This window comes from Pseudopodoces humilis, chromosome 5 (assembly GCF_049639895.1).
Source record: "Pseudopodoces humilis isolate 2021_Gansu_Grassland_sample_001 chromosome 5, ASM4963989v1, whole genome shotgun sequence".
Lineage (NCBI taxonomy): Eukaryota > Metazoa > Chordata > Aves > Passeriformes > Paridae > Pseudopodoces > Pseudopodoces humilis.
The window spans coordinates 25,557,167-25,575,655 of record NC_142204.1 but is presented as its reverse complement, the minus strand read 5'-3'; the positions used below and the strand labels follow the sequence as shown (position 1 = coordinate 25,575,655).

The 18,489-nt window shown below is 45.2% G+C and overlaps 2 protein-coding genes and 1 non-coding gene across 5 annotated transcripts; 1 reads left to right on the top strand and 2 right to left on the bottom strand.

The window, feature by feature from the left end:
- Positions 1-1,820: 1,820 nt before the first annotated feature.
- On the bottom strand, positions 1,821-8,645 carry LOC102109909 (heat shock 70 kDa protein 12B-like). Of its 2 annotated transcripts, XR_015772554.1 has the most exons (5): positions 8,308-8,645; positions 6,913-7,137; positions 6,376-6,547; positions 2,440-5,483; positions 1,821-2,229 (listed from the first exon to the last, which is right to left on the bottom strand). XR_015772554.1 is itself a non-coding variant. In XM_005527690.3 (4 exons), the coding sequence occupies exons 1-4, from the start codon at positions 8,587-8,589 to the stop codon at positions 4,423-4,425; spliced, it is 1,740 nt and encodes a 579-aa protein (XP_005527747.1). In that variant the 5' UTR covers positions 8,590-8,645; the 3' UTR covers positions 1,821-4,422. The 2 variants fall into 2 exon arrangements, 1 of the variants encoding a protein (XP_005527747.1); XM_005527690.3 differs by having other exon boundaries at positions 1,821-5,483.
- Positions 8,646-8,772: 127 nt separating this feature from the next.
- On the top strand, positions 8,773-15,217 carry LOC106628405 (uncharacterized). Of its 2 annotated transcripts, none has more exons than XM_014256686.2 (8): positions 8,773-9,194; positions 10,381-10,617; positions 11,065-11,133; positions 11,426-11,515; positions 11,996-12,176; positions 12,801-12,896; positions 13,406-13,480; positions 14,613-15,217. In XM_014256686.2, the coding sequence occupies exons 1-8, from the start codon at positions 8,929-8,931 to the stop codon at positions 14,763-14,765; spliced, it is 1,167 nt and encodes a 388-aa protein (XP_014112161.2). In that variant the 5' UTR covers positions 8,773-8,928; the 3' UTR covers positions 14,766-15,217. The 2 variants fall into 2 exon arrangements, with proteins under 2 accessions (XP_014112161.2, XP_014112160.2); XM_014256685.2 differs by having other exon boundaries at positions 8,776-9,194; positions 14,529-15,217.
- A 3,003-nt stretch (positions 15,218-18,220) lies between these two features.
- Positions 18,221-18,369, bottom strand: LOC148184304 (U12 minor spliceosomal RNA). The gene has a single exon (XR_015772617.1). It is a non-coding gene; the product is annotated as a U12 minor spliceosomal RNA (small nuclear RNA).
- Positions 18,370-18,489: the final 120 nt, after the last annotated feature.

Below are 18,489 nucleotides of genomic sequence, written 5' to 3'. Positions count from 1 at the left end.
CTGGCAGGAATGTTCTGCTTAAGTCCAGGGCACACAGGCTAAATAAGGGCTAAGGGGCTTGAGAAACTGCTGCTGGATGCTGAGGGCAGACAAAACCTCATATTGTTTGGGGTGGTTTAGAGGAGGGAAGGAACAGGTGTGAGGGGAAAATATGCAGCATGTGGAGAAAAACCAGCCTGATACCCCAGGGCAGAAGGAAAGTGCTGGCTGCAAACTTAGAGATAGACTGGTCTTGGTGGGGTTGTGTCCCACTGCTGCTGAGGGAGGCCTCAAATGACTTCACTAAATCTCTGCCCACTTGCCTCTCTCTCCCTTTTTACCACACAGCAAAGAAAGAGCAGTCTGATAGAAACCTGCAAAGCAGATGTGGATATCCCATGCCTGGAAGAATTCAAGGCCAGGCTGGATGGGGCTTTGAGCTACTTGGTCTAGTGGAAGGTGTCCCTGCCCATGGCAGAGGGATTGGAACTAGATGATCTTTAAAGCCCCTTCCAATCCTAAACATTCTAGGATTCCCTAGGAGACTTCTCTGCTCTCCCCCACGCTCCTCTGGGGCATTGCACTATGAACAGGCTCTATCCCTTGATATACAGTCAGACATCCTGTCATTGGACAGAAAATACCTATTTTGAGTTGAGAAATTTCAATTGAATTAATTTATTGCCAAGGAACAAACCAACTAACCAACACTTCGATGCCTCACTTCTCCCTGTCCTATTTCCCCACCCCATGCTGCAGGTTACAGCCAGACCCTTTGGTGAGACCATGGGGGGTGCACAAGCTGGGGTTGGTGTGTGGGTGTCCCTTGCTCTTGCTCCGCCTTGTGCTCAACTGCTCTTGCTGCAGTCCTCATCCTTGTGGATACTGTACCTGCCCGGACTTGTCTCCCCCCTTTTCAGTGTTCCCTGCCCTTTTTTAAACACATTTCCATGCAGGCACCCTAATATTACTTGGTTGGTCCAGTTCTGGGGTGCAATTGGGTCAGTTTTGTCTAGGACCAAGCCAAGTGTCAGCAGCACAGTGCAATCCCTGACCAGACAAAGCAATGATGTCTTCCCTCAAGCATGTCGCTATGCTCTCTCTGTGACATGCTTTTCTATTCGTCCATCCTCTGGTGTTACTTTTACTGTTTTGGAAAGTTATCTTCTATTTTCCCCTTGCATGATTTGTCAAGTCCTTTTATGATGAACACAATAATCCCACATAAAGTTTTGACATCTCTAATATGTATCATATTAGAGACAGATTAGATAGATAGATAGATAGATAGATAGATAGATAGATAGATAGATAGATAGATAGATAGATAGAGTGAGCTCATATCTAATATACCCCTCAGGGCTATACACATCTATGCTACATCTCAGCAATCTCTAGAAACTGAAAACAAAAAGCTCCAGAAACCTGTTTATTTTGGCCTGGAAATGGAAGAGCTATGAAAAATGAGCTGTTTAATGATGAAGTCATTACATCCCCACACGTGGGCAAGAGGATGAGTGCTTGGTTCATTTATTTTTCCTCTCCCATGGTTTGTTTTATTATGCCAAAGGAAGTGAATCCTCTCAATCATAATTTCTATTGTATGAAGAGACCTATTTTCTAATATGGGGAAAAGCTCCTCAGGATGTTAGGTTGTTATCCCTAAAGAAAGGAATCCTGGTGTGCAAAAGCCAATCAATTGAGTTGAGACATTATTTTATTACAAATCCGAAGAACAGGCTGCCAGGCTAGGCCAAGCCTTTTCCAACCTTTTGGAAAACAAGCAGAATCCTTTTTACAAAAAAGTAACCAAAAAAGAATCAGGAGATTGGCCACTCACACTTGTGTAACAAAAATTTTTAATGTGCATGTGCTGATCTCAGTCCAGTTCATTATCCTCTCATTTCCACATACAAATTCCCCTGGGAATGTGTTCTTTAACATTATAATCATCTCAGGTAACTTGAAATTGTCTTTACATCCTGTCACCTGTTGCTAAGTTATTGTTAAACTTTATTTTGTTAAACCTCTGTTGCCATTTCTACTTGAATCTATTTGAATCATTACTTGTCAAGGGCATAAGGATTTACAGCATTCTGTTCCTGGGGTTTCTTCATGGTTCCATTACTCCAGCATCCCACTGTCATGGTTTCAAGGCTTAGAGTTACTGTGAACTTTTTGTGAATCTTTATTTTCCTCCGACATCAAGCAGGCAGGGTGAGGCCAGGGAGCCAGATGGCGCTGGGAAATCTGAAGCAGAAAGGACAGCCACGGTGTTTGGGCTGTGGCCAAGCTGTTCCCATCTCCATCCCAGCCAGGGGAGAGAGGATGTGCCTCCCACTTCGCTGCCAGGAAATGGTGTCTCTACTACTTTCTCTCAGTTTCCGAGAAATCACATGCTTTAGGCAGAAGGCAGTTGGCAAGATCCAGCCACAGAAGTGGGTGGTACCTTCTACTCACCCAGCCATTTAGGATCCAGCAGCCATCACAGCCCTAGAGCTTATCGATGTCCTGGTTACAGCCACTGCAAATCTCACTGCCTTCTCTTATCCTTGAAACTTGGGGATCTGTGATTTTTACCATAAACAACCCACACTATTTATTGTTCAGTGGGGTTAATCCCCAGCTCAGCAGATGCACCTGTTTCAGAGGATGGCTGCCAGGGGCTCAGCAGCTGTAGCTTATTTTCCCACACCCCTGGTAGTGTCAGGCTGAGGGTAGAGCTCCCCATATTGACAGGTTTCAGGGGTGCTTAGCCCGAGACCCTGACACTCAGTGCTGCTTTCACAGAAAGGACAAACACCTGCATCTGCCCATGCTCAGTGTCTGAGGTTATCAACAAAACCAGCTCATCAAAACCAGCAGAACAAGGAGCTGCACTCACGACTGCCATTGGCAATGTTTGAATCCTAAAGCCCACCTACCACATGGGTGGGAAGGGCTTTCCCCGCTGCCACTTTCCCAGACCCTACTTCTCTCTCCCATTCCAGAGCATTGGTGGACTTGGGTGGAGCTGTATTGGGCTTTCCACTGGTGAAAATACCAAATGCAAAGGGTAAGAAAAAAGCAGGACTACGCAGCTTCTTCGGACCTAACCCCCAGAATGGCCCTTACAAAGCATACCACCTGACATGGTAGAAATGCACACAGGTGTCTGCTGTGAATATTTTTATTGCATACATAACATTTTAAATGTGAAAGCAAAGGTAGTAACTTCAAAATCCCACTTTTACATATCATAGGACATAGCATATATGCAGATTAGTCCTCTGAATGCTGCTCTAGTGATTAACAACATTCAGTACCTGGCCAGCAGTAACTCTAACGCAATCATTCAACTAATAAGGATGACAGTGCTGAGCTTTCTTGCATGGTATCCAGCTAACCAAGAATTTGCATTGGTGGAGGCTGGTGTTCAGCAGAGAAACTTTACATCCTTAGTGGAGGGGAAGAAAGCCAACTCCACAAACCCCAGCCCACCACTCACAACCCCTGAACAATCAGTGTGTTATCAGCATCATTCTGGACCCAAACCACACACCAAGATAAGGGTCACTATGAAGAAAGTTAACTCCACCTCAGCCAGAGCCAGCACACTGTAGGACTGCACCCTTTTCTTGGACAAATTTAGGCCCAGGAAGCCTACACTGTGCTGGACTTCTGCACAGATGATGCAAGCAGGAGGAGGTGATGTAGAAAATAATCATGCCCAAATCAGAGATGCAGAGAGCATCAGACAGCAGCAGATGTCTGTCTGAGCTGGACAGAGTCATCAGGCAGCAGCATATGCACTATTCATATCTGTAAAGTTACAATCTAGCATTCATATCTGCCCAATTAATGAGATCAAACCACCCAATCATTTAATGGAAACAACACTCCCACAGGTTTTGGACACAAGTCCCTAGACTGGTTCATTCAGCTCTCTTGTCTGGGACCCTGGAACTTTAATTACACAGAGTTTATAAAAATGATATTCTGAAGAAAAGAGAAATCCACTGAATGTCACCCCCAGCAGAATTAAACCTGGACTTCAGATAAAGTGACCTGATGTCAGAAGATGTAGCTGCAAGAAGACACCAGGCTAAAATAAACAGCTATGGGCTGCTTTATGTGGAAGTTAGAACCCAGTCCAGAGGCTTTGCATCAAACACAGGTAGGTCACAGATGATTGTATTGGTGGTATGAAGTGCTGTGTACAGAGATGCAAGCTAAAAGGACATGAGATAAAGCAGCAAACACGTTATCAGATACAAGAGAAAATGAGGTGTTGGACTGAAAGGGTGGTGGGTGAGGAATGGAAGGAACCAGAGAATCAGACTTGTAGTTATCCTGTGTAAATAGAAAGTTGCATGATGGACTTATTGGTCCAATTGTCTCCTCTATTGTAGAAGTCATAGAATTGTTAGAATCATAATGGCTGGAAAGACATCTAAGATCTGTTCAATATGAGGAGTAATTATAAGATAAAAAATCTATTATAACTGTCTGACTTTGTTGGGAAGTAACATCAGTACATGTGGCTTCAAATTCAGTGAGCCCAAATTTAATCGCCACCTTCAGCTTGCGATCTTTCCCCAGCCTCGTGTCTGGCGATGGCACTACACAGAAGCCAAGCTGTTCCATCCCTTCCTCATCTACATACCGAGCATTCTGTTTTTTTGTACAATAGAAAGCAAAGGCTACCTTTGTTTGATCTGGTTCTGTCGGATAGAAATCATAGTGGGCAACTTCCTGTATGTTCACTGATTCCCCAATTTCCACCAGTTTGCAGAAGAGACCTGTGCAATAAATATAGTCACCAGTTTTTGAGACCCTCCGTTTACGGGCATCATGGATAGCATCATCAAATTTCTGACATATTTCTAAGCCATATGTCCTACAGCTGATTCTTGAGGTAATGATACGGGGATTAATTCCAAATAAAACAGCCCCTTTTGCAATGGCCACCTGGGCCTCCATGGGACAAAGGATGTGATACTTGCTGCTAAAGGCCTGCCTGACTGCATCTCGCAGGATGATGCTGGATGCAAAGCCTCCCACAAGTAAAATGTACTGGACTTTGTCCATCTCAGGTTTGCAAAGAATTTCCCTCAAAGTACAAATTATATTGTTGATACTATACTCAAAAAAGCTTTTCATTTTCTCATATGTAATCTTGATTGTCCCATCACACCACACAGCTCCTGCTGCTTTTTCAAAGAACTGGGAGATGTCCTTCTTGGACTCTGCCACTTTGGTCAAGTTGTAGTAGCAATGCATGTAGACTGCCTCCCTTCTATCAGAGCATTTCTGTAGGCTGAAGTTGTACATCATACTTTGTAATTCAGTAGGGTGCTTCTTTACATATTCATCCCATATGCCATCATTGAATATTTCCTTGAGGAAATTGATGAAGTTTTCATCCACTCTGTTGCCTCCCCATCCACCTCCAGCTGCCTTGTGTAGCTCCTTTAGGTAATGGTTTTCTTGGATCTCATGTACTGTGATGTCTACTGTGCCACCTACACACACACATTCACACAAAGAGACTCAGTTTAATTGCACTGGTTGCTTTAAAGTACATGAGTTTCCACAGAATTCAATCATCTTCTGAACTCCCGATTCACAGATGTGCTTTTCTGCTGCTTTTTTTCCTCATCCTCACTCTTCTGCTATTGTCTGTACTTCTCTAGATTTCTTCAATTTAAAAATTTAAACTTCAATTTAAAATTTAAACTTTTGTTTAAAAGCCTGGTCTCACAAGGCTCCTACAGTTATTTCTGATAAAAGCTGGAAGCTCTGACTTGCTCACTGATGCCAATCTCCTGTCTGATTACATAGGTGGTTGGCTCCTGAGCAGTGGTGAGAAGACTCCCAAGAACTTATGGTCCTCTTGATGCCTTTTTGCTATTTGTTCACAACCACCAGACTGCTCTTGGCAGAAAATTCACATCACACCAAAAAATCTCAGGAAACTAGAGAAATTATTGAGAAGTGCTTCATCAAATATTCTTAATAATTTACTCTCCAGTGCCTGCTAGCTCATCTCTTTGGTCACTTCACTGGGCACTAACTACAGTTGCTTTTGGAGACAAGGCTGTGAGCTCAGGCTACACAGGAGCACGTGGTGCGTGCTGGTGGCTGATGCTGGGACATCGTGCCAGCTGATCTGGTGCGAGGGCAGGACCTCGTGTTGTGACCATCTGGCTGAAGAGCACTGCAGTGTCAGACACACTCCCACTTTCCTCCTATTTTTCTGCCTGCTTACAGGATCTCATTAGGTGAGAAATAAACATAAAAACCCATGATGGGCACACCAGTGGAGTCCAAGCTCTGGGAGCTTTGGCCATATTTTGAAATAGCCATGCACCACGGCCAGCAAAGATGGTACCTGTTAAACGGGGAAAATTTTACCTCCACAGTCAACGACAATGTACTGGATTCCAGGGGAGTCTTCAAACTTCCTCTTGTCACTGCTGTCTGCCATAAACCCTTCCTGTGGAAGCTGCTTGCACCACAGTGATGCAGCTTCTGGCTCTAAGGCAATGATCAGGTTCCTAGAGAGCATGTCAGAGATAATTCCTGCCTAAAATCACAAGAGAGAGGAGTTAGTTCAAGGCAAGGGTGTGAGATTTCCGCTGCATGAACACCACCTGCTAAGGAGACTGTTCTCACCCCAGCAGCTCATAGCTCATGCAGGAGTGCTGGTTCTAGCACTGCTGATCTCTGTGGGTCTCATTTCTACATGGCGGTGGTGGGAGAGGGCAGAGCTGTTGTTACTGCCATTTGGGGACATCCTCTCCCTCATCACCCTCAATAGGGAAGATTTCTCTGCCCAATGGACTGAAATTTGAAATACAGGTTGTTTACATATTGAGGAGTTCCCTTGCCTCAATGGGCAAAGAAACCTCCAAAGGTTATTTGTGGAAATGGAGTAACCCCTGCTTTTACCTCTTTTGCTGCCAGACGCATGAACTGCTTGGCAGCAGCGCTCCATATGGCTGGGACAGTAAGGACCCAGGTGATCTCCTCTGGATCATAGACAGTTTGGAAAGAGGCCTCCTTAATGGTATTCAAAGCATGTTTCTTCAGGTAGCACAGGCTTTCAGAAAAGACTGTCAGAGCAGGAAGTGTCTTTCCATTGGTGGCTTTCAGCTGCATGCCAGCTGTGACACTCTACAAAAGAAAAGGCCCAGGGTCACATGAGACCCGTCCCCTTCACACCAAGCACTGCACAACATAAGGCACCCAGACACCCTTGTCTCCAAACCTGAGTAAACTCCCAGCACTGGCTTTACTACTGTGGCTAAATGAGTCCAAGTGGGACAGGTCAGCTACCAAACTGCTTACCCACCTTGCCTGTGATGCAGCAGGCAAAATGTCAATATGGTTGACAATTCCCCTGTTTCACCTAGGCCAAATTTTGTAAAGACTGTAGATCCTGTGGATTCCTGAAGATACAGTGGGGAGTGATTCTGTAATGAAATTTTTCTTCACCATTTGCTCCTCAGATGCAGAGAAATAGTTCTGATCTAAAACCTCTCTCCAGCCCCTGCTGAAAGCAAATGAGAACCAACTGCTCCAGAGGTGACATTGTGACAGACCACATCATTCCCAGCTGTCCTGGGGAGGAAAATCTTCAAAGAAGCCTCCCATCGACCAAAGAGAGGACCTGGTGCTTTTCCTGGGACTGGCCTTGTGCTCTGGTTTATTCTACACTTGAGAGGCCCTGGGGGACCCTGGAGCACAGAAAGGAAGGCCCTAAGGCAGCCTGGTGTTTGGCTGAGCAAGCAAACACAGATAAAGCTGTGAACTGTTCTGATCCAGCACAGAACCTTCAGAGAGAAATCTGATAAAAGCCACTGCAGGCTTCAAAGACACCCTTACATTAGCTGCAGAGTAACATTTCAAGGGAGGGAGAGCTAGGGGGAGCTGTGTAACACGGGACGGGATTTGAGATAATCCCAAAACTGCCCATCTCCTCTGAATTACAGGAAATTTCACTTGATCCCTGTTTCTTGTTGAGGACTAAGGTAAGGAGTCCCAAAGGGAGACCAGTTTCTCTGTCAAACTCGGGAACAGCGCAGCTTTTTGTTAGGAACAGATAGTTGCCTTCACCCAGGGTATGCAGTCAGGTTGTTATTGTCTTTAGACAAATAAAAAACATCATAAAGGAAGGACCTGTGAAGCTTTCAGCAATTAAAAAAATAAATAATTTTTCGTTTGTTCATCAAAATTCATCCTCATCAACCAGATTTACTCAGCCCTCTTCATGGATTCTCTAAGCCCCACCCCTCATGTAAATGAAGAGCCCCAACCCCCACTAGTGGTAACTCGCCCACCTACCGTGTTGTACAGCTGCATCTTGAAGTTCTCGAAGAAGTACCAGCTGTCAGCTTGGCTGGAGGGCAGGCTCTTGTACCTCATCACAGCATCATAGCCAAAATATTTGAACTCCTGCTTCTGGTTGAACAAAATGCACGTAGGCGTCTTTGGGGTCTTGAGCCCATGCTCTATTCCCCAGTTAACCTGCCGGATTTGGTCTGTACCTGAAGCAAGAGAAAAACAGTAGCCACTGTAGGATGTGCCAAAATCTATAGCAACAACAAAGACTGACTGGCTGGCCATGGCCACTGCAGTGCAGAGGAGCGCAGCTCTGGGAGCAGAGAAAGGGTGAACCGGGATGGGACGGGACTGAAACTGAAAGCACTGATATTGCACAGGGAGGGGCAACCTCCCCTGCTTTTATTGGCCAGAGAGAAATGTGACTCTAGACATACTGTAAACGGTAACTTTTCCTGTAAAGAGGCAGGGCTTCCTTCTGGTTTTTATTTAACAGCAAAGTGCCTTTGTTAGGGAACTTTCTTATCAGTAGCTTTCTGCACTCCCAGCAGCATCGACAGTCCTCAGGGCTGCCCACTCATTTCAACAAACATTTTCGGCTTCTGCTGCTGCTGCTGTAAAGGCATGAATACATCAAATGTTTCTGACTCCAGCAACGGAAACATGTGGAATACAGGCAACGATTTTGGCTCCAAAAGAACAGAAATGTCTGATACACCTGATATTTCTGGCTTCACTCAAGGAGCAATGTGGAGTACATACGACATTTCTGGCTGCAGAGGAATAGAATCACAGCACACACACAATGTTTCTGGCAACAGAAGAACAGAAGTATTGGAAGGTCAGCATGAGGACACTGATCCCAGCAAGATGACTGCACAAAGCAGCAGGTAGGTTACACAGGGGGTGTCTCTGGGTAAACTTTAATTTCCCTAGGTCTGAAAATTTCTAGGAAGCTTCCTGAAGGGTTGCATGAGTGCTGAATTGCAAACATTTTCTGACTGTGAAATCTTCAGTAAGAGCTCTGTTTTCTACTTCCTAACCTTTCCAGCCATCACAGAGATGGCTACTGTCCCCAAATTCAGCTCAAGAACAACTCCAAAGTGTGAGGCAGATCTTAAAGTGGTGCAAGAGGAAGAGACACTAGAAAGAACAGTATAAAGAGTGTGACAAGATCTGAGATTTCATGTCTCTGACTCTGAGCTCATCAATTTTGCAGGGAAAGGCAGACTAAAATGTAAATTTTTTACTGGATTGTTGAGTTTAAAGAAAAAGATGGTGTGTTCAGTGAAAGACTGAAACTGAAATTGTTTAACTGGAAAGGAACCAATCCAAGTAAACAAAACCAAAATGTACTTCAGTGGGAGGGAGTGATGCTGAGGTGGAGGGGCAGCACAGTCCCTTGCAGCAGCAGTGCAGCCTTCTATTGGCATAAAACAAAGGTAAAGCCTCATGCTGAGGCTTTCTCTGACATCTGGTTGCAGGGACAAGCTTGGTCTCTGTTCCACCTGGATCCAAGCTGCAGGAGCACCTTAATCTGGGACTGTCTCTGTACAGTTAATAGTTGACATTTGGGATCCTCGTGAGGAAACAGGACACAGAGCAGTTGTACAAATAAAAAATTTCCTTGAGAACACAGAGTTTTGTACTCCTCTATTAAAATAACCCACACTTGTAAATTGCAAAGTTGGTTTTAGCAGAACAGTTAAAGAACAGTTACCTGCATTTGCTGTTCCCCACTCTCTGCAGGTCTGGGTTGAGTTTGTTTCTCAGAAGCTGTCCTTGTATCTTGCCCACTTTATCCAGAACTAATGATTAGTCAAACTCTCCTGGTTTTGGCATGCCCTGGCCTGTGGAGTCCTCTGAGCTGTATCAGGCATTATCTGGGAGAGTGCTAACTCACTTGTGCCAAGCCTGTGCCCCTGCGCACCCTTTGTCCTGTCTCTGATCTGCTTGCGGGCACGGATGTAGCCACGAAGCCTCTGCACACAGGACTGGCTATTATAAAGTACTTCTTTTGAGGATGTGTTCTTACCACCCTTCATTATAAGAGTTCCCTTTTCTTTTTTCCCTCAGACATACATCTGACACCTCACAGAAGCCATCAGCCTATGGAGACCAGACTTCCAACATGAAGGAAATGCCTGAAATAATGGACGAGATCATCAATAAATACAAAAAGGAAATGTTGCAACTGATGGAAGAGGTGAACAATAAACAAAAAGCGGAAATATTTGAAATGATGAAAGAAATGGACAATAAGAACACAAAGGAAAGAGATGAATTTCTGAAAGCAATGGACAACAAAATAATGTGAGAGTCCAGTGACCAGAAATGACACTGTTTAGTGTGGCCTTTGACAGTGAACTGTAGCTGGTGCACACTAGGGTGGCTGGGACAGAAAATTACAAATCAGCCAGACACAGGGAGGGCTCTGCATTAGCAACAAATTTTGCCCAGGCTGTACTGGGAACCCAGGGCCACTTTACAGAAGCTGTTGGATTTGCACCATGTAACATGCAGATCTTATACTTTGGGAGTATTTTATTTGTACTGTTGGTATTGACTCACAGAATCACAAACCACCCCTCTGGCAAAGAACAGCCTTGACAAGTTTTGGTCTCTATATTTCTTTTCCCCATGGGCTGATCAGAAATTGGAGGGAGGAAGTTTAGCTTGTGCATTTTTTAAAGACTTTATTGCATACTTGCCCACTGATTGCATTGTGGTTTATTATTTCTTTCTTTCTTCCCCTTATAGATGGATACACAATGAGAACAGAAGTTTCTTTGACACTATTTGTACTCACCTTCTGGATAGTCACAACAGGTGGTGTGATTCTTTATATTAATAATCATTGTGAGAGGGGGAAATCATGACAATCCTCACAACCATACCTCTGTTTCTTCTGTTGTAGATAACTTCCCACTTGATTTGAGCATAAATTCTGGGTGGGAGCTTTTAGGGGAGGTGTTCAGCTCCCATGGAGTTTTTCCTGGATGCTCTTGCATTTTCCCACCTCAGAGCTTTTTTCCTTGAATTCAGATTATTCAATGGAGGCATGTCCACTGTTGTGCCAGTGTCCAAGTACAAATAAAGAGATCTCACAAATCTGTTTCAGAGCACTTCCTGGAAGGGCAATCCAAATACAGCATGAGGAGAAAGAGGAAAATAAGATGCTGAAAGAGAAGATCAAAAAGCTAGAGGCAAGGTAAAGTATTTATTCATATTTCAGACGTTGTGTGTGTTTCTACACTGAAAAGCCACATACTTCTTGCTTCCTCCAGTCTTTGGGGACTCTGTTTCTGACCAGACAGCCTAGACACCTTCTCTCCAGACTTTCAACCTGCCAGCATCTCTTTGTAACTGAATTCTGGAAGATGGCATGGGTTGTTCTGCAAAGGGAAGAAGACATTCTCAGGGTAACCAGTTAAATAAAGACTAAAATAAACCAGTCTACAATGACATCATCAACATGCCACTCTGGTCAGATTCTACTGTGATCATGAAAAACTGAGCTGAGCAAGCACTATTTTCCACAGAAAAGCTGCTTGCCAGATTTATAATATAAATGAGAAGTGCATCGTAGAAAACATGGGATTCCTGAAACAGTTTCATAAGTAAAATATTTACATTCACTCATTATTTCATCTTGACTTGGATACATTTTTTAATGTCCTTCTTGACCTAGAATCCAAGAGCTCTTGGCTAAAGCAATAGTCATGCACCAACACTCTGAGGACATCAATGACCCTTCACGTTTGTCTGCTGTGCTGGACAGATATGAGCTGCTCCGGCTACGGGAATGGGAAAAAGTCAGGAGCTCCATGCCCCACCGTTGGACATATAAAGAAGGCAGCCGTGCCATTAAGGTTTGTTCACATCCATTTTCTCCATCTCATTCTTATTAGATCAATATGATGTAGCCATATAGCAGCCTTTGAGCATTTGTATTTTTGTATCAGACAGGGTTGGGGCCTAAGCTTAGGTCTCTGATTTTCCAGCCCATCTAGGCCTGTGGAATGCTGTAGGGATCAAAGTGACAGTGACCTTCTTCCTCCTGCCTTTCAGAAGGGCACACACACTCAAGTACCAGTCCCATCTCTTGCACCTGTTAAGCACAAGTGGGAAAACAATATGCTTTGCTTATGTTAGTGCTTGAACTGATAGTTGGGAGTCCTCATTTTGATGTCTTACTCACTGCTGTGATACTGGAGAGATCTGAAAGAAAATACCAAAGTGGTATTACCTTAAAGGAGATGAGGCCATTATTAGCATTGATTGTGATGATAAGGCCCCACAGATGCTGAAGGATGGGCTCCAAAATGCAAGCAGCTGGATGAAACAGTTTGTTTCCCAGCTATTGAAGACATATTTCAATCAGCAGCCCTACAATTTACTCTAAAGCAGATGTTTTCTCAGCACATGCTTTGCACACTGCACTTCTGTTTTCACTGTGATTGATGCTGTAATCAGTTGTTGTTTTTGCACTGCAGAAGCTGTTTGATGCCTGTGAGAAAGATATACAACAGAGAACAGATGCCATAATTAAAGGTTTTGACATTCCACTTGGGAATAATACTTTGACCAAGGTATTTTATGTTTCTGTGTAAAAGAGCCATCAGCATCTACCATTCATTTAGAGGTTTGTTTCTACTAAGGGCACTGCTCAAAATCTGTCAGCAATGACACTGGATAACTTCTGAGCTGAGAGGGCTGGGGGTGTAGAAAGCCAAGCTCTAGCAACCCTAGGTATGAGAGCAGCACTGGATAAAAAACAGGTCTTTCTAAGAGTTAAGCTATTCCACAAAGAAGCAGGGAGCTGGACTTGAGGATCCTTGTGGGAGCCTTCCAAAATTAAATGGTTCTGTATCCCATGATACACAGCCACACACTGCTTATCTGAATTGTCCAGCTGGATGAGGAACACACGAGTGCAGAAAGCATTTTCAAGCCCTGTGTTGCTTTTATGGGACCTTCCTCCAAAGCCTGAAATGAGTGACTTCTCTGTTACTGATTGACCCAATATGAGAAATAAAACTTCCCAGTGCTTGCCTTACCACATGATAACAGTCTGCTTTGTGCTCTGATTGTTCTGTAGGTGATGATGCAAGACATAATGAAGCTGCTCAGGCAACGCTATCGCGAAAATTCAGCACTTTACAAGATTGTTCAAGTGAGTAAAGACACAGCCCAGGAAACGGGGCAATGGTTCAATTGTCTGTGCAGCTTGTTGTTTAAAAAATGAGAGGTCTCCCTTCTGCATGAGGCTGTTTTCCACTTGTGGCCAGGTCCTTCCAGCCCATATACTCCCAAAATATTCTCAAGTACATGTAACCTTGTAAGGGAAGTACAACAGGACAGGCAGGGTTGTGGCCCTACAAACAAAGGCACAGCCCTACTGGACCCAAGCAAGGAGCAAAGAGCAAAGGGCCAGTGGTGGTGGTCAGGGTCAGCCACAAACCAGTGACCACTGGGCAAGCTCACAGTGACCAGCCAGGTCAAGACCAAGCTGAAGCTGGTCTGTGGGTCAGGACCAGCAAGGCTGGGCACAGGCATCCCAGCACCACAGCTCAGTCAAGCACCTAGCCACCACTCAGCTGCTGGGTCAATTGGTGGGTGAAGATGAGGCTTCTCATAACTCCTTCTCACACCACCCTTTCTGCCAGCGTGGCTGCTGTTGCAGGAGTTGAATACAAGGTCATATGCTCGTGCTTAATCTGAGCTGACCTTGAACACAAGCAGCCAAACCCCTGGGAAGGCAGAGGAAAGCATGCAGAGGCTGTTGATGTGCACAGAGCCCTGACACCTGCTATCCACATGGACTAGTCTCTAGTGGGCTTTTTTTGTGAAGATATGACATATCTATAGCACAGATATATGAAACTTCCAAAGAGGAGCTTCCTCCTTTTGCAGCTTGCTGGGCTTTTCCAAGAGCTTCATCTTACCAAACTCCTTGCAGATCTCTCTAGGAGGAAATAGAGAAAGGTGCTGGACACTTGGCACAATCCAGAAGTCAGGACTTAATAAATAAAAGAACCTTTAAAGTGACACTGGGACCCCTGCATGTCCCATTCAAACAGTACCGGCAGCTTTGACAAGTGAAATTCTTAAGTGCTTAGTTCCTGTGGAGCAGCTGCACAGAATGAGAGCAGGGAGGTAGCGTAACAACACATCAACATAACATTACAAAGCTTTGAAAGCTGTTCTCATTTGATTTTCAGGAAGCTGCCATTCACACAGGAAGTGGAAATGAAACACAGTTCTTGCTGCAGTGCTGCCAAATTTATTGTTTGCTGTTTCTTCAGGACCCACCAGTTATAGCTGACTGGAAGATGGACATACAATATTCAGAGCACGTGGACAAGAAAGATGCTGTGTATTGGAAAAAACCATCACTTCTGTGGCCCATAATGAAATGCGGGGAACAAATTATTGTGAAAGGTGTAGTCTGGGATTAAGGGAGAATGACTTGACAGTCAGGCTAATTACTTGCTTAGACATAAGAAGATGAAACTTTTGCTGTGCAATACTCTGCTTTTCTTTCTCTCATGAATTGCCTACTTTTCAGAGCTAGTAAGTTAGACATCCCCCATACGGGACATTTAGGATAAATCATCATTAACAAACCTGTATTAAAAATTGAAGCTATTCCAATTGTCTCCTCACCACTCCTCACCAGTGCCACCTGCCTGTTACCACTCAGCTGCTTTCCCACATCTGTACAATTTACCTCTCCCACAGTCCTTCAGCTACACATGTGCCACAGCTCTGGGCCAAAGAGCTCTAAAAGTTGTATTCCATGGCATAAGACGGATGCAGTGAGGCAAGTGCATGTTTATGTGATTTTGTGTGACACGGTATTCTGTAAGCAACTTGAGAATGACCAAATAAAAAGAGACTTTAAATTCTACTGTGTGCCTGCCAAGTCCTTTTCTCCAGTTTTTCTTTCTAGTCCTTCAGTTTCCTTGGCTGCCCAAACTCCCTGTGATTTTCTCAATGGGCCTCCAGAAAGAAAAGCAGACTTCTGTGCAGCTCTCTGCAAGCAAGTTGCTTTACTTCTCTCAAGAATTTAGTATTCCCTAAGCATATTGCAGGTCACAGACAACATGAGCTGGGATCCAGGTGCGTGCAAGAAAATTGGCTTTTAGAAAACCAGACTATTCTGAGAAACTGACTGTAAAAGACCTTTATTAGAAATATACATTATGGAATAGAACAGGTGAAGTAAAAGTTACATATGTACCGTATTTCCTACAACTTTCACAGAAAGAAAGAACTAGTTTCTCTTTTTTCATACCTTTTTTAATGTTGCAGATTCAGATGAGCATTGCATTAATATTTCATTTTTCCAGGCTGTAGAAGATAAATGACAGAGGTGTTGTCCAGTACATGTAAGCAGAAGTTTCAGCATGACCCTAAGCCAAATGCCATGTGATTATGCAGGTATAATACTACACATATGGCAAACTGCCATGCTCTATTTGTTACCTGCTTAGAAAAATTTTAGTCTAAGTTTATTTTGTAGATCCCTGGGTCTGCTGGTCCTATGCTGTGCATCAGTTTTATCTCTGAAGCTCATCACTTCTGCATCTCCTCATGTGTGTCCTTTCCTTTATTTTTTCTCCCCTTAGCATCATTTTTGCTAGGCTAAAATACTCATGTTGCAAGACCTTATATTTCAAACACTGATTTTAAAGTCTTCAGAAGACTAAAAGACCTAGGGTGCAGTAGTCCTGAAACAGTGAACAAACTGCTATAATCAGAGGATTTTTAACCTCTTACTACAAACCAGATACTTTCTCCATTAGCAACAAAGATCCACTGACTGCCACTGTGCAGTGTCTCTGTGCATCAAATTCCCCTACTGCCAGACTCTCGCATCTCCTGGTGCAAAGGACAACATCTTGCCCATGGTCCAACACAATTTCTTTTCCCAGTTCTTGATGTTTGAGGTTGAGGCAATATTTTAAAGCAGATACTGTACCACATACCATCCCAAGGCTAATATGATGTCCAGATGCCCTTTGCCTAATTTCCTAAGAAATATTTTAACAGGAAATTGGTGTGAGACGGGGAAATGGTCTCCTCTCCTCCAGCTCCTTCAGACTTCCCTGTCGTGGGGTCTCAGCAGATGGAGGAGACACACTCAAGGAATCTGCCTCTGGAAAAGCAAGAGCAGGCCTGAAAGTTTTGCAGCACACTGGGACAAGGAGCCCTTTGTAGAGACCCCTACACAGGGAGATCTCTGCTGCTGCTTACACCCTTCCCCCTCTCCCAGCCACAAAGAGGGAAGCAGAGGCCCAGGCCCTTCCTGGAAGAAATATTTGTCTTCTCATCCACAGCTCAGAGAAGGTACCATGAAGAACCTGTGAAAATTGAGCTACAGATTGTGTCTAAGAGGAAGAGCAAAACAATCAGAAACACAGAAAGAGGATGATCGTGAGGTTTAAACCCCTCCTTTCCCACAACAGCATGACTCATGCCCCCTAATCAGCCTCCCACAAGGACTTAACATGGGAAGGTGGGAGCCTGTAGAGGGAAGGGAGCTTCACTGAAGGAATGTCTGAGTAGGCCTGGAATTCTTTGCCTGGACTGAAGAGGAATTCAGGGATCACAGGTGGAAGAGAGGATGGATGGCAGCTACACATGCACTCTCCAGCTTCAGTTGCAAGAACTAGGCTGATGGAAGCAAAATGAACAGCAGGATGTGGCTCACCACGAAGCAGAGAGTGGAGGTACTGCCTGAAGATACCATGGCTGCACAACGAGCACTAAGGTTGGTGGGGTGTCTGTAAGTGACCTCCACAGGGGTCCTTGCAGGTTGGAAACAGAATACTGGCTAGGTGGCCCTCTAGTCAGGAACCACTTGGGCTGCTCTTAAAAATCAAATTAATTTGCTCAAATGTTGCCTATTGGTTTTGCAACAGCAAAACAGATGTCACACATTACCCACCCTATCGCCTCAGTTTGATCAAGCTCAGCAGCTGCAGAAAGGCCGCACAAAAAGGGCTGTATTTTGTGTACCTTCATTTATACACCTCAGACATGTGCCACCCTGGAGCTGGAGCAAGCACCAGTGCACAACCAAGCAGGAACCTGGCATCACCGCTGGTATGACTTCAGGCTCACAAAGGCTTCTTGAGAGGAAATCAGCGCTGTGGGAGACTGAGCCTGTGTGGCTGCGAGCAGCCACCTCAGCTGCACAAGTCTCCTCTGCATTCCTCACCCTCCCTGGCAGCTACCAAACTGTTGAAGTCCACCAGGAGCTTTCCCTTGCATTTCACATGGAATGTGCTTGGGCCGCCAGCTCCACAGCAGCACGATGGGTGCTGCAGCTCGCACGGCAATGCCTCAGGGTTACTGCAGGTCAGGATGCCGTGCTGGGGACACGGCAGAAGGGGAACAGCGGGGGTGCAAAGGGGTCACAAACGGACCTTGTCACAGAGCTGCGTGAGGAAGCAGAACTGCATTTTGGAGAGACTGTGGCTGTGATATGCTGCAAAAAGGTTTTTTGACGGAGGCCCAACAGCACCGCAGCCCGCAGTGAGGCCCAGAGCCACAGCCGTGCAGGTCATGCTGCTGCTCGAGCTGCACAAGGCACCATTTCCCTTTCATTCTTAGCTTGATTATAAACGGTGTAATTGCTCCCTCAGAAGAACAGAAAAGGAATTGCTTCCTGCAGACACATGAAGCATTTCTTAGGCAGGTTTGGCGATTTATTTCTAAGCGTCATGAAGACCCTTACGGCCACTCAGCGAACAGAGCCAAAGAGAACACGTCGAAATATTCCTGACCTTTGGAACGGCCGGAATTCCGGTACGCGGCGCTGTCCCGCCCCCACGCGGCTCAGCGGAGCAGCGCGCCGCCTCCCGGCGCCGGCACTTCTGTCCTTGGCACGGGCGGCACGGAGGGACGGGCAGATCACGGCACCCGGGCATCCCGCGAAGTAAGCGGGGCACCCAGGGGCGACCTGTACCCGCGCAAAAATTCCTCTCACATTCGGAGTGAGGACCCGGGCGTCACCCCGGGTCGTTATTTTCCTTACTCATAAGTTTAAGGCATGACGTACAGCTCAGCGCGCCGCAGGGAGATTGCTCTGCACTAACTCTAAAGGTCAGGGCGAGCAACGCCTCACGCCGCCTGACATCGCTTCCAGCTGGCCTGCAGTGTCCCCACCATTGC